General features: G+C 40.8%; 1 protein-coding gene across 1 annotated transcript in view; it reads left to right on the plus strand.

The window, feature by feature from the left end:
- The window catches only part of LOC103516709 (alpha-(1,6)-fucosyltransferase-like), a 35,701-nt gene that overhangs the window by 10,348 nt on the left and 10,150 nt on the right, over positions 1-15,203 (plus strand). The window contains exons 9-11 of the mRNA XM_026829023.1: positions 724-853; positions 985-1,109; positions 2,089-2,429. Coding sequence (XP_026684824.1) covers positions 724-853; positions 985-1,109; positions 2,089-2,429 — 596 coding nt within the window. The remainder of the gene's footprint in view (positions 1-723; positions 854-984; positions 1,110-2,088; positions 2,430-15,203) is intronic.

The raw sequence follows: 15,203 nt of genomic DNA on the forward strand, positions 1-15,203 counted from the left end.
GTTCCACCTATCTTCAGCTATACGAGCAGCTTTCTCCTCTTAGCTTAGGAGATGCTTGATTTTAAAATTTAATTTTTGTTAAAATAAATGCACCATATTCAATCAATCAATCAATCAATCAATCAAATCCCCGCAGGTATCCCCAATATTCGGTACTCGGGGACCCGAGCATCGCTCGCACAGCCTCGCTGGAACACCTAGGTACATATATTCACTATATTGGGGCACTTTTGTGAAGAAGTTTGGTACAGGGAACTGTAAAAACGGAGTTCTTATCGTTCCGAAAGCGAAGAGAGAACGAGAATAGGATAGGAGAAAGTCAGCCGTTCCGAGAACAAAAAAAAAAAATCTTGTGTGTTTACTATGAAATCGGCACCGGACGGAAATCCAACTCACGACCTAGACAGGTAAGATACCCTCCAAGCTAACTAGGCTGGCTGTAAATAAAGTTTGATTGACTGCTTTGACAATACGCTAAATAAATAAATACAATAGTTTATGTTATGTCCAAAACTTCCAAAAGTTATTTCGAGAGGTGAGAGCTTGAAAATCATTTCTGAGAGTATGGCTATGGCAATCCGCCCGCCCAAGTTCCACCTATCTTCAGCTATACGAGCAGCTTTCTCCTCTTTCTCCGCCTAGCTTAGGAGATGCTTGATTTTAAACTTTAATTTTTGTTAAAATAAATGTACCATATTCAATCAATCAATCAAATCCCCGCAGGTATCCCCAATATTCGGTACTCGGGGACCCGAGCATCGCTCGCACAGCCTCGCTGGAACACCGCTACCTCAAATCCAGCCTCCTAGGTATCATCACCGATCTGCATTACCTCTCCAACTGCGACCATCTGGTGTGTACGTTTTCGTCGCAGATCTGCCGCACCGCGTACGAACAGATGAATGCGAAATTTCCCGACGCATCCGACCGGTATCGGTCCCTCGACGACATTTACTACTTCGGCGTTCCAACTGCGACCATCTGGTGTGTACGTTCTCGTCGCAGATTTGCCGCACCGCGTACGAACAGATGAATGCGAAATTTCCCGACGCATCCGACCGGTATCGGTCCCTCGACGACATTTACTATTTCGGCGGACAGCTTTCCAGGTAGGAAAACCGGGACCCACCTGGTCACTGACCCTCGCAAGTTGGGGACCCAACTGGTGCTAAAAAAGGTTTTTAGGGATCAACTGGTTTCCTCCCCATACGTTAAGCTACGTTGCTTGTGGTTGGTAGCGATGTCTAGGTGAATTTTGCAGCGGTGCGGTGCACCGCGGTGTCTTAATTCACGAAATTTTACTTTGATCTGTCGTCTAAGTGGTGTCTAACTTCTCGACATTTTAGTTGAGATTTCACTTTTTTTCGTCCTGCCAAAGCCTTCAACCGGCTTCAACACAATATTTTAAAATTCAAGGTCAATTTTGGACAGCAGATTTCAAGCTATGAAATTATCACTACTGAATACACAATCATTCGACATAGCCTTTGCCTATATTTTCCGCAGAATTCACATTGCCGTTCTGCCCCACACGCCGCGGCATTCGTCAGAAATGGCTTTGTTGGTCGGGGATCGTATATCGGTTGCCGGCAATCATTGGAACGGCTACTCCAAGGGCAGAAACTTGCGGACAGACCAGTTGGCTCTCTATCCGACTTTCAAGACTTCGGCGGACAGCTTTCCAGGTAGGAAAACCGGGACCCACCTGGTCACTGACCCTCGCAAGTTTGGGACCCAACTGGTGCTAAAAAAGGTTTTTGGGGATCAACTGGTTTCCTCCCCATACGTTAAGCTACGTTGCTCGTGGTTGGTAGCGATGTCTAGGTGAATTTTGCAGCGGTGCCATGCACCGCGGTGTCTTAATTCACGAAATTTTACTTTGATCTGTCGTCCAAGTCTAAGTGGTGTCTAACTTTTCGACATTTCAGTTGAGATTTCACTTTTTTTCGTCCTGCCAAAGCCTTCAACCGGCTTCAACACAATATTTTAAAATTCAAGGTCAATTTTGGACAGCAGTTTTCAAGCTATGAAATTATCACTACTGAATACACAATTATTTGACGTAGCCTTTGCTTATATTTTCCGCAGAATTCACATTGCCGTTCTGCCCCACACGCCGCGGCATTCGTCAGAAATGGATTTGATGGTCGGGGATCGCATATCGGTTGCCGGCAATCATTGGAACGGCTACTCTAAGGGCAGAAACTTGCGGACAGACCAGTTGGCTCTCTATCCGACTTTCAAGAGTGTGCCGCACGTTGAGACGGCCCGATTTCCGACTTACCCTGAGGTTCCTAGTCGGTGGCCTAACGTCAAAAAAGCTGCATTTCGTCAGAAGAGCACCAAATTTGGCATGGACCTTCATTTGAACCATGCAAAACTTTTAGGAAGGGGTGACACCGAAAACCATCTATACGAACAATATGGCGGCCTTTTTTCAAAATGGCGGCCAAAAAAGGGGGTTTTTTGAGAATATCTCGTTTCCGATAGTATGTGTTTAAGTTCATTTCATTTTATTTATTCGAATGAAAGGAAAAAAGAACTCCCATACCTCTTACCTACATAGGTATAGGTACCTCGGTATTTTATTTTTGTACCTATAGTGTGTCCAGATCAATGTGACAGCAAAAAATAGGCATTGTTGCCAAACATGTCACATGTGCAATGGTAGAGAATCTTTAAAAGGGGAAGGTATATTGCACAAGTGTTCCTCCGACAGTGAAACAAAGTCAGGCTGGGCGATATCCAGTTATCCACCTTACCTGTTCTGGAATCCAACCTCTGAACTTAGAGCTACCTCTGCTTTTTAAAAGAGAGAGTTTATCAAAAATAGACCTTTACCTCAATTGCAACAATGTAAGGATTTCCTGCAATCTAATTGGCTCCTTCATTTTGGGTTGATGACTCATTGCTGTCATATTGATCTGGATGAACTATACATACCGTCTGGAATTCTGGATTAACCTTTTGTTAACATTTTTTTCCTCGTTAAATTTCAAGGATTTTCTGTAAAGCTGTGTCCACACGGACGTCGCGTCGACCGATGACTGAAACCGTCCACACTGCCTCGACAACATAGATTCACCTCGTCAATCGACGGCAGTCGACTATGTGTGGACTGTGGACACAGCTTATACTAATTGGTACCGTTTTATTAATTTTTAAGTGACGAACATCAAAGAATAAATAGGAAAAATTATCCTTCCTCTATCAAAGGATTGGTTTGGCCGTCCAGCGCGGGAATGGGACAAGTGTGGAGGGGACCTTCCCAGCTGGAGACAGATTTGACGAGGTGTTTGGCTTGTAATCTTAAATTACTATGTTTATTCAAGATAAATAGCATAATATGCCTTTCAATTCAGTTCAATCCGAATGGTGTATTTGGAATTAATGAAATTTGGTAAGCTTGGTCAATATTTCAAGGACGATTTGCTCCTATCATTCAATTTTCAGGTGGTAGGGGCCTTTTTCTAAGTGACTTATACACTGAACCACATTAGGAAGCGAAATTCAGATACCTCAAGTTTTGGGTCCTATCGTCAGCATCGGGTTAACATCATCAGTTCTTCATTTGGATTGAGATATGAATTCATGTCTGTATATTACCTCTGTATACTGTATACAAGTAGATATACATATTACCTGTAATATGTATGTATACAGAGGTCTCTGTATTCTGTATATTATCTCTGTATTCTGTATATATGTATTACCGGAGGCATTCCTCTAACAAGATTACTCAGATAGGTTTCAATCCTCTATTCTTTTCCATTGTGTTGATAAAGTGGGGGTCAATATTTCAAGGACGATTTGCTCCTATCTGTAATATTTTCGGACTGGTTCAACACTTCAGCCAGTTCGATTTGACATTCGAAGATTCATTCTCCATTGAGATTTGATTTTGGAATCCTATAATAAAATTGCTCTCATTTTTGCATCAGATTTGTCTTCAAAATATTATACTATCATTCAATTTTCAGGTGGTAGGGGCCTTTTTATAAGTGACTTATACACTGAACCACATTAGGAAGCGAAATTCAGATACCTCAATTTTTGGGTCCTATCCTATCGTCAGCATCGGGTTAACATCATCAGTTCTTCATTTGGATTAAGATATGAATTCATGTCTGTATATTATCTCTGTATTCTGTATACATATTACAGGTAATATGTATGTACAGAGGTCTCTGTATTCTGTATATTATCTCTGCATTCTGTATATGTATTACCGGAGGCATTCCTCTAACAAGATTACTCAGATAGGTTTCAATCCTCTATTCTTTTCCATTGTGTTGATAAAATGTAGCTCCGTAATTGGTATTGTAGACCATATATCTGGAGGCAGTGTGTTTCTCCATTTGAGGTAAAACTCGAACGAACTTTATCTCTTTGAGCTAAAGTTGCCCCGGGCGAAAATCGAACCCGTATCTGAGCGCTTAAGCTGTGTTCACACGTAGTCGACAGCTATCGATCGAGAAGGTGAATGTTGTCCATGTCCGGGCAGTGTGGACGGTTTCAGTCGACATCGATCGACGGTCGTCGACTATGTGTGAACACAGCTTTACAAGGCACCTTCCAATCTAACTATAGGCTGGCTAAAAACAGAGTTTCCGAACTTCACAAGCACACTGTGTTTTTAATCTTCACTGCTCAGGCGTTAATGACCGGTAAAGCCTGTGTGAACCATTGAACATATTTGGATTAGGATTAGGTTTGACAAATTACTCACCTTATCTACTTGGTTCTATGCAAAATTCTTGCTCTCAGGATGGACAGTATCAGTGGTACCTAGGTAAGTACCTAAGTACTTTGGTAGTAAGTAGAATTTCATTACCTGGGTATACAATTTTTAGGGTAGTAATGTAGGTAGGTATGTCAATTCTCAGATACGTAACACGCAACATATAATAATTATTCAGGGGTTCCAAGACTTTTCGAACGCTCTGTATATTTAGACTTTTACTACAAGTCGTTCTATCAGCATCGCTGGTGTTTCCCCGAAAAGAACTTGACTGAAATCCGACCCTATCTATTTAATACTAACACATGCTTAACTATTCAAACCCCCTTTTGAATCAAAAGAAGAAATTAAATCAAGGGCAGGAAAGATTCAATCAAAATACTTAGGAGAAATAATTACCAATCTTGTTTTTATTTCAATTGAATGCTCAGTCCCTGTGGGGGTATTGCGTTTTCAATCCTCAGGCTTATTAATCATCCTGATCTCAATGGAGAATTGTTGGGGCTGTTGCATTTTGAGCTTGCGGTGAACGAAAGAATCGAATTCTCCGAGTTTAAGAGTCGGCCGTTAAGGGCCGTTCCCATTTATCACTCGAAAAAAACGTATCGTGCGTAGTGGGAACGCTATTTTAAATTACATTACCTGATGCAGGACATTCGTAAGAAAATCGAAATTCATTACAATGGAACGGACATTCAGTATGTCAGCTCATTTGTCTTTTTGTTTTTTAACCATATTAGGTACTTGACTTATCGAACAGTTTGTCTGATTTACCTGACAAAGTTTTCAAGACAAATGAGTTTGTGTCAACCAGAAATCTAGTGGAGCCACAGAATGGAGATTTCGCTACACACGATGTGTTTTGGCTTCAGTCCGTTTTGGATCTGTCACTTGTAAACACCTTTAAGGCCAGCCTAGTTAGCTTAGTTGGTAGTGCGTCTGCCTTGTAAGCGCTGGGCCGCGGGTTCAATTCCCGCCCGGGGCGGATTTTATCCTATTTATTTAAGTTCATTTCATTTTATTTATTCGAATGAAAGGAAAAAAAGAACTCCCATATCTCTTACATACATAGGTAGGTACCTAGGTATTTTATTTTTGTATCTACCTACATACCGTCTGGAATTCTGGATTAACCTTTTGTTAACATTTTTTCCTCGTTAAATTTCAAGGATTTTCTGTAAAGCTGTGTCCACACTGCCTCGACAATATAGATTCACCTCGTCAATCGACGGCAGTCGACTATGTGTGGATTGTGTGGACTGTGGACACAGCTTATACTAACAGGTAACGTTATATCAATTTATAAGTGACAAACATCAAAAAATAATTAGGAAAAATTACCGAATGGTGTATTTGGAATTAATGAAATTTGGTAAGATTGGTCAATATTTCAAGGACGATTTGCTCCTATCATTCAATTTTCAGGTGGTAGGGGCATTTTTATAAGTGACTTATACACTGAACCACATTAGGAAGCTAAATTCAGATACCTCAATTTTTGGGTCCTCTCGTCAGCATCGGGTTAACATCATCAGTTCTTCATTTGGATTGAGATATTAATTCATTTCTGTATAGTACCTCTGTATACTGTATACATATTACAGGTAATATGTCTGTACAGAGGTCTCTGTATTCTGTATATGTATTACCGGAGGCATTTCTCTAACAAGATTACTCAGATAGGTTTTCAATCCTCTATTCTTTTCCATTGTGTTGATAAAGTGGGTTTAGTATTTCTTTCAATTGACGGTATTGTGCGTTTTCTAATTGCCCCATCTGCAGATGAAGATTTTGAAGATATTATTTGATATGTGGTCCGCGGGGCTCTAAGAAGATGGATTTTACTTAGGATTCTTATGAATAAGAAGATGAGTTACATTTTTACTTTCCTTATCCTATAGGAAGGAAAGTAATGTAATCGGGTCAAAATTTCGATGGTCAGTTTTTAGTGCCAAAACACGTTTTGAGGTCCGAGCCTAAATCCAAAGTTTCAGCCATTGGTCCGTGTGTGTATCTGTGTGTCTGTCTGTAAACAATATATCTCGAGAACGGTAAGAGCTAGAGACTTAAAATTTGGTATGTAGATGTCAAATGTGACAAGGATGCGACACGAAAAAATTTGGTACATATGTACGAGTAGATGTTAAATGTGACAAGGATGCGACACGAAACCTACCCGCCTTATAGTGAACCAAACATTACGAACTGATAGACCGAACAGCGGCCTATCAGACGAGACTGTCTGAGTGTGAGATTTAACTTTTACTACAAGTCGTTCTATCAGCATCGCTGGTGTTTCCCCGAAAAGAACTTGACTGAAATCCGACCCTATCTATTTAATACTAACTTATAGTGAACCAAACATTACGAACTGATAGACCGAACCGCGGCCTATCAGACGAGACAGTCTGAGTGTGAGATACAGATACTTTTACTACAAGTCGTTCTATCAGCATCGCTGGTGTTTCCCCGAAAAGAACTTGACTGAAATCCGACCCTATCTATTTAATACTAACACATGCTTAACTATTCAAACCCCCTTTTGAATCAAAAGAAGAAATTAAATCAAGGGCAGGAAAGATTCAATCAAAATACTTAGGAGAAATAATTACCAATCTTGTTTTTATTTCAATTGAATGCTCAGTCCCTGTGGGGGTATTGCATTTTCAATCCTCAGGCTTATTAATCATCCTGATCTCAATGGAGAATTGTTGGGGCTGTTGCATTTTGAGCTTGCGGTGAACGAAAGAATCGAATTCTCCGAGTTTAAGAGTCGGCCGTCAAGGGCCGTTCCCATTTATCACTCGAAAAAAAACGTATCGTGCGTAGTGGGAACGCTATTTTAAATTACATTGCCTGATGCAGGACATTCGTAAGAAAATCGAAACTCATTACAATGGAACGGACATTCAGTATGTCAGCTCATTTCTTTTTGTTTTTTAACCATATTAGGTACTTGACTTATCGAATAACAGTTTGTCTGCTTTTGATGAAAACTGGACAAAGTTTTCAACACAAATGAGTTTGTGTCAACCAGAAATCTAGTGGAGCCACAGAATGGAGATTTCGCTACGCACGATGTGTTTTGGCTTCAGTCCGTTTTGGAGTTTTGGATTTGTCACTTGTAAACACCTTTAATCCTGGGTTTTAGCCAGCCTAGTTAGCTTAGTTGGTAGTGCGTCTGCCTTGTGAGTGGCGTATATGCCCCGCTTGTTCATGCGAATTATGCGATAATAGTCAGCCCGATTAGCTTAGATTGCGAAACGACTCACAGATCGTCATTTTACTGATCTCCAACTGCTGTTATAGTTGCTCAACATGCAAGATGCCGTGTGGCCAAGATACTCGCGATTTTACCGAGACACCAAACTTTCTAGCCTGCTCAATTAGAAAACCTTGATTCTCGGTTCTGCCCGAAGTCTTAACAGAGATCTTGGGTCCTAACAAGAAAAAACAAAAAAAAATTTCTCCAAACTCGTTCTCCCTTTGAACATTGAGGATACCAGAATAGCAGGGCTGTTAGCTCTTTCTCTTCCTTCCTGTCCTCATCCTTTCCGGTCGCGAGGCTCTTGGGCGGCGTGTAATAGGTAGCTCTATTTAGCGCGGCGCCCGCCCTTAGCTCGTGCGGCGCCGGCCCGCGATCGTAATACGGTATTAGGACTGTTCGCGTGTCCGTAACACCTAGCAGTGGGCTATTTCCGTGTATAACGAGTTCAAGGCCTTGAAGTTACATTACATTATAAGCGGTTATATGATACCTGAGACCCAGCATCCATTCCACCACAGCCCCCGATTTCATTTGTACTCTCCGGCACACATAAGAGAGTAGGGTGCACCAACCCCCTCAGACAAAGAGAAAGCTGGCTGATTGTTCTCAACAGCCAAACACCCCTAGGTCTCCCCTCTCTCGTCAGACCCCTCACAACCTCTGCCTGAGAGAGAGAGAGAGAGAGAGAGAGAGAGAGAAAGAGACAGAGAGGACCCTCACAAACATGGCGGCATAATTAGGCGGAATCCATGTCTTCGGAGTTGAAAAAAAGGAATGAGAGATTATTATTATATTATTATTATTATTATTATTATTATCTATATTTATTATTATTATTATTATTCATTATTATTATTATTATTATTATTATTATTATTATATTTTTTTTTCTTCATAATGATCTCAAGTATTGAGTAACCGCGGGGCTGTGAAGCTGAAAATACATACCGTGTACAGCGTCTCATATACAGTACCTGCCTATATATATATGTGTGTCCCAGAAGTCTTTACTTTCCTTCCCGTGTCCGGATCACCATATTGTCAGATCTTGTGTCTCCTAGGTGGCCACGGCCACTCCTTTGGCGTTTCCTGTCTGCAGGCCCTCTCTAGAAGTCCTGTAACTCCTGTAAGGTGCCTAGGAAATTTTGAATTCTGAGCGACCTTAGGAATAGGAAAGGGCATATGGCCCATTCAGAGCAGAGGTGGTATTAAAAACCTGGTTCAACTATGGAAAGAGGTTCTTTTTCAATAAAAATGGCCATGCATTTCTCGAGAAATTCAAATGAGAACCAATATTTTTTATACATTATTTTCAAATGGGAACCCATATTTTTACACTTCTGAGATGGACCATATTTAAGTAGGTATGCCTTCTGCTAATTCTAGGATCAATCAGAATTCAAAAATTCCTAACCTTCCAAATGTCACGTTAAGGGGTACCTACCTTACAGGACTTCTGAGACATATACTACTTCTGTATACAGAGTTTTTTGTACTAACAGGACTTCTGGAACATACTGTATACAGAGTTTTTTTGTATTAACGGGACTTCTGGAACATACTGTATACAGAGATTTTATAAGGCACCTCCACAGACAGACAAATAGCTGCCAGGGGAATAGGAAAAGATTCAGCACTAATGATTGATTCAAATTTTTGAAAGGAGTCCAAACTTTTCAACGAAAGAAGTGAGCTTCAAAGTTTTAACTCATCGATTTTTCTTTAATGGCCGGGGTCACAATCAGAGCTTCAACTGTGATTGATTTTTAACTTTGGAAGCCAGCCTAGTTGGTTGGTAGCGGTAGCGAGCCTGTCAAGCCCTAGGTCGAGGGTTCAATTTCCACCCGTGGCGAACTTTATCCCAAACAGATAAGGTTCGTCCTTGGAACGGCTGGCTTTCTCCTATCCTGTCTTCCTCGTCTCTTCGCTTTCGGGACGATGAGACCACAGCAGTTACAGTTCCCTCTGTCAAACCTCTTAAAAAAAATTAAGCCAGCCTAGTTAGCTTGGTTGGTAGAGTGTCTGCCTTCTCCTGTAAGGTGCCTAGGAAATTTTGAATTCTGATCGATGACAGGAATAGGAAAGGGCATATGGCCCTTTCAGAGGTGGTATTAAAAACCTGGTTCAACTATGGTAAGAGGTACTTTTTCAATAAAAATGGCCATGCATTTCTCGAGAAATTCAAATGAGAACCTTACATTATTTTCAAATGGGAGCCCATATTTTTACACTTGTGAGATGGACGGATGGACCATATTTAAGTACCTATGCCTTTTGCTAATTCTAGGATCAATCAATTCAAAAGTTCCCTAGCCTTCCAAATGTCACGTTAAGGGGTACCTACCTTACAGGACTTCTGAGACATATACTACTTCTGTATACAGAGTTTTTTGTATTAACAGGACTTCTGGAACATACTGTATAAGTGTATACAGAGATTTTATAAGGCTCCTCCACAGACAAATAGCTGCCAGGGGAATCGGAAAAGATTCAGCACTAATGATTGATTCAAATTTTTGAAAGGAGTCCAAACTTGTCAACGAAAGAAGTGAGCTTCAAAGTTTTCACTCAACGATTTTTCTTTAATGGCCGGGGCTACAATCAGAGCTTCAACTGTGATTGATTTTTAACTTTGGAAGCCAGCCTAGTTAGCTTGGTTGGTAGCGGTAGCGAGCCTGTCTTGTAAGGCCTAGGTCGCGGGTTCAATTTCCACCCGTGGCGAACTTTGTCCCAAGCAGATAAGGTTCGTCCTTGGAACGGCTGGCTTTCTCTTATCCTGTCTTCCTCGTCTCTTCGCTTTCGGGACGATGAGACCTCAGCAGTTACAGTTCCCTCTGTCAAACCTCTTAAAAAAAACTTTTTTTTTAAGCCAGCCTAGTCAGCTTGGTTGGTAGCGTGTCTGCCTTGTAAGAGCTACATAGGTCGCGGATTTCTTCCTTCTCTCTTCGCTTTCGGAACGATGAGACCTCAGCTGTTACAGTTCCCTCTGTCAAACCTCTTTAAAAAAAAAAACTTTTTTTTTAAGCCAGCCTAGTTAGCTTGGTTGGTAGCGTGTCTGTCTTGTAAGAGCTACATAGGTCGCGCATTCTACTTCTGCCTTCTGCTCGTGGCGTATTTTATCCAAAAGAAAAAAGGTTCGTTTTTGGAACGACTGGCATAAGCTCTTAGCAGTTGCATTTCCCTCTATCAAACCTCTAAAAAAAGAGCTTTAGATGGTTATTTTAATATTTCCTCAAAGTCACTGCATACCAATCTCTGCCTTGTAAGGGCTACATAGGTCGCGGATTCTATTTCTGCTCGTGGCGTATTTTATCCAAAAGAAAAAAGGTTCGTTTTCGGAACGGCTGGCATAAGACCTTAGCAGTTGCATTTCCCTCTATCAAACCTCCAAAAAAGAGCTTTAGATGGTTATTTTAATATTTCCTCAAAGTCACTGCATACCAATCTCCTTCAACTTCTTATAGTAGTCTCAGCACATAATCTGAATTCTTCAGGAAACTTTTGATGGATAAAGAAATGAATTTGAAGGGCTCAATTCAATTTATTATTAGCTCGCTCTCTCTCTCTCTCTCATCCCCTTTCTCTCTTTTTATTTCTTTTAATTTAAATTGTTCTCTGTTAGATTTCATTATTGTTCTTTTCATTTGATCTGAGATTGTGAGTTATAGGTTGAACCAAAACTTCTGAATTCTGAATGTTCAATTTTCATCAACAACTTGATTCTCCGGAGCTAAAGCTACATATATGGAAGCCTAAAGCTCTAAACTTTTGAAAGGCCAGGCACTTTTCAAATCTGTATACCTATTTGAAACAAGAGGTTTGATAGAGGGAACTGAAAAAGCTAAGGTCTTATCTTCCCGAAAAAGAAAAGCGAAGGAGGATAGGAGAAAGCCAGCCGTTCCGAGAACGTTTATTTCTTTTAATTTAAATTGTTCTCTGTTAGATTTCATTATTGTTCTTTTCATTTGATTTGAGATTGTGAGTTATAGGTTGAACCAAAACTTCTGAATTCTCAATGTTATTTTCGTCAACAACTTGATTCTCCGGAGCTAAAGCTACATATTGGAAGCCTAAAGCTCTGAACTTTTGAAAGGCCAGGCACTTTTCAAATCTGTATATCTAGGTATTTGAAACAAGAGGCTTGGATAGAGGGAACTGAAAAAGCTAAGGTCTTATCTTCCCGAAAAAGAAAAGCGAAGGAGGATAGGAGAAAGCCAGCCGTTCCGAGAACGAACCTTATCAAGTTATCACCTTATCTGATTTCCCGGGCGGAAAGCGAACTCGCGACCTGGCGCTTACAAGGCAGACGTGCGGCCCTCCAAACTAACCATTGTGGAAGGTCTGTGTCATTTTCATAGGTTTGGATTTTCAGCTTCTTCTTCTTTTTTTTTTTTAAAAAAAAAAGAGGTTTGACAGAGGGAACTGTAACTGCTATGGTCTTATCGTCCCGAAATTGAAGAGAGAAGGAGGACAGGATAGGAGAAAGCCAGCCGTTCCGAGAACGAACATTATCCCATCAGGATAAAATCCGCCCCGGGCGGGAATCGAACCCGCGGCCTAGCGCTTACAAGGCAGACGCACTACCAACTAAGCTAACTAGGCTGACTGGGGGACCTTAAACAGCCTGAAATTTCCCTTGCTACAGAAATGGTTTCAGGCCCCCTTGATGAACCTAGGCCTGATGACCCCCTCCCCTCTGGAAGCCCCTGGATTGGTGCTTTCCTGACGAAATGCAGCTTTTTTGACGTTAGGCCACCGACTATTAAAGCTGTTTCCCTTCTATTTAAATCGGAACCATTTAACTCTCTGTTGAACCCGTTATACATACAATGGAATACAAAGTAGGGGACCGCCGCGCGGTGCGCCATTGTTGAAATCCTGTGGAGGTTTGAAAGCGGGTGAGATAATTGATTCGTGTTGACTGGTGGTTTCTGTGAACTTTTCTTCAAAGGAAAAATGGCCTGAAAAGGAGAGGCCTTTGGCCAAATTGCATCAAAAATCGGACAAACCGTTTAAAATGTAAAATGTTTAAAATGTAAATGTAAATTTTACATTTTACATTTACAAACCGTTTAAGCGTTTAGTGCCCAAGCGTGACCACAGAGAGTGCCATGGAACAAACAAATATACCAGAAAAACCATAGAGAGAAAAGTCACCAGCCTAAGTTGTTAAGCTTACAAGGTTTTAGCCTGCCTTGTAAGCGTTAGGTCGCGGGTTCGGTTTCTGTGGCAGGGCGGAATTCATGCCAAACACAATAACAAAGGTTCGTTCTCGGAACGGCTAGCTTTCTCCTATCCTGTCTTCCGTCTATGTTCAATATCAGGACGATAAAACCCCCGTTGTTACAGCTCCTTTATCTCCTTACCTTTATCTATACCTTTCCAACGAGTAGATTTGATGAAATCATAATAATTTTCGTTTTTGACAGCGCTAATCATGATTTTTATTATATGATTTATGATTCATAATTACCTAGGTAATTATACCTAAATCTGCATTGTTCGTCAAAAATGTCATAACTGAATAATAAGTCTTTTGGTGAACTATTTGGGAAGTACAATGGTATAAAGAGATTTTGACTAGTTTAATAAATTCAAAAATAATACCTACACTCAATTCTATTATTTTTCATCACTGGGCATAATAAAAATATTACCTTCCTTAGGTATATGATGTGTCAACTCATTATAATTACCTACGTGTAATAGATCCATACATAGGTATAAAGCTTTTTACTATTGAAATCGTGGCCGACAGTTCTTATTGTTTCAGTCAATCTAGAATTCACTTGGAAAAAAGTGACCTTTCTGGACTCCAAAGGCTTAATCAAACTTTTTTTTTCTATTTTCATAATCGTAGGTACCATGTGTTGAATTTGAGTACTTGCAGTGCTCTAATATTAAATCCTGACCTAAAGGTATTTCAAAATCACAAAACCTAGGTACAAAGGTCTGTGTTGCAGGTTTCAGGCTAGAGAATAAAAAAAAAAAATCCTGGGTTCTAGAGACAATTCTGAAGCCCGTCTTGGCTCTTAGTTCCAAAAGATTAACTCGTCGATTTTCAAACCCACAGCGCATTTTAGCCATAGAACGCCGGTGTGCCGTAGAACGTACAACTCGTGAAATTCGTCAACCCAAGTGTTTACTGTAGAACTCAGCAAAAGCGTTAGATTCGTATTAGCCCGACTTGATAATAGGTATAGGACTGTTCGCCCGTACACCTCGCAGTGGGCTTTTCGTGGTATACGGAGTTTAAGCTGAAGCATATAAGCGTTATAGTCAGCTCCCATGGCGTAGTGGTCACTGCACTCGCCTTGCACGCGGGAGACCCGGGTTCGATTCCCGGCGGGGTCAAGAAATTGCTAGAGAATGATCCCTTTCTTTTTCATTTTGTGAAAAATGCCATTTTCATTAGGCTCACTTTCTCTCTTTCCTTTTTCCCCAATGTCATTTTCATTAAAAGCCATTCCCTCTCTTTCTCTCTCTCTCTCTTTTTAAGGCCCTAAAAGGGTCGCGTGAAAAAAGGACGAGCATTACATACAAAGACTTTGCCCCCCCCCCATTTAGTCCCCTGGTGCTGAAAATACAGCCCACAACTTTCCTGGCTCGGTGGTGTAGTGGTCAAGACGCTCGGCTGGTTATCAGAAGGCCGTGGGTTCAATTCCAGCAGAGGGTATGGAATTTTATCCTCTAATACATTGTTAAATTGTTCGAGAAATCAACAACAAAAATAGTGGTGTTCGAGTGTTTCATAGCTTTTTTCCTGTATTTCGTATAGCCAGGTATAGAAACATCTGCTATACAGGGTGTCCCGCGAACGACTGTACAACGCTTGAGGGTTGATGTAGGACCTAAAGGGCTACCAGAAAAAGCTATCTGGACAAAGAGAACACTCAAATAAGCATCATTCAATAGGATAAGGAAAGTCGTGTGATGTTCACACCAGATTGATTTTTTTTTCCTAGGTTCCTGCTTCCTGCTTCCCTATACTTTTCGAGAGAAAATTTTCAGAATTTCAGTTCTTTCGAGATGAGATGAGTTGAGAGACTTGAGAGTTAAAAAGTTTCAGGAAAAAATGAAATCATTGAGAGAAGTTCGTTAGAAGGATGGAAAAGAAGAGATTGATAGAGAGAGAGAGAGAGAGAGAGAGAGAGAGAGAGAGAGAGAGAGAGAGAGAGAGAGAGAGAGAGAGAG

Source organism: Diaphorina citri, unplaced genomic scaffold (assembly GCF_000475195.1).
Source record: "Diaphorina citri unplaced genomic scaffold, Diaci psyllid genome assembly version 1.1 scaffold1646, whole genome shotgun sequence".
NCBI classification, from domain to species: Eukaryota; Metazoa; Arthropoda; class Insecta; order Hemiptera; family Psyllidae; genus Diaphorina; species Diaphorina citri.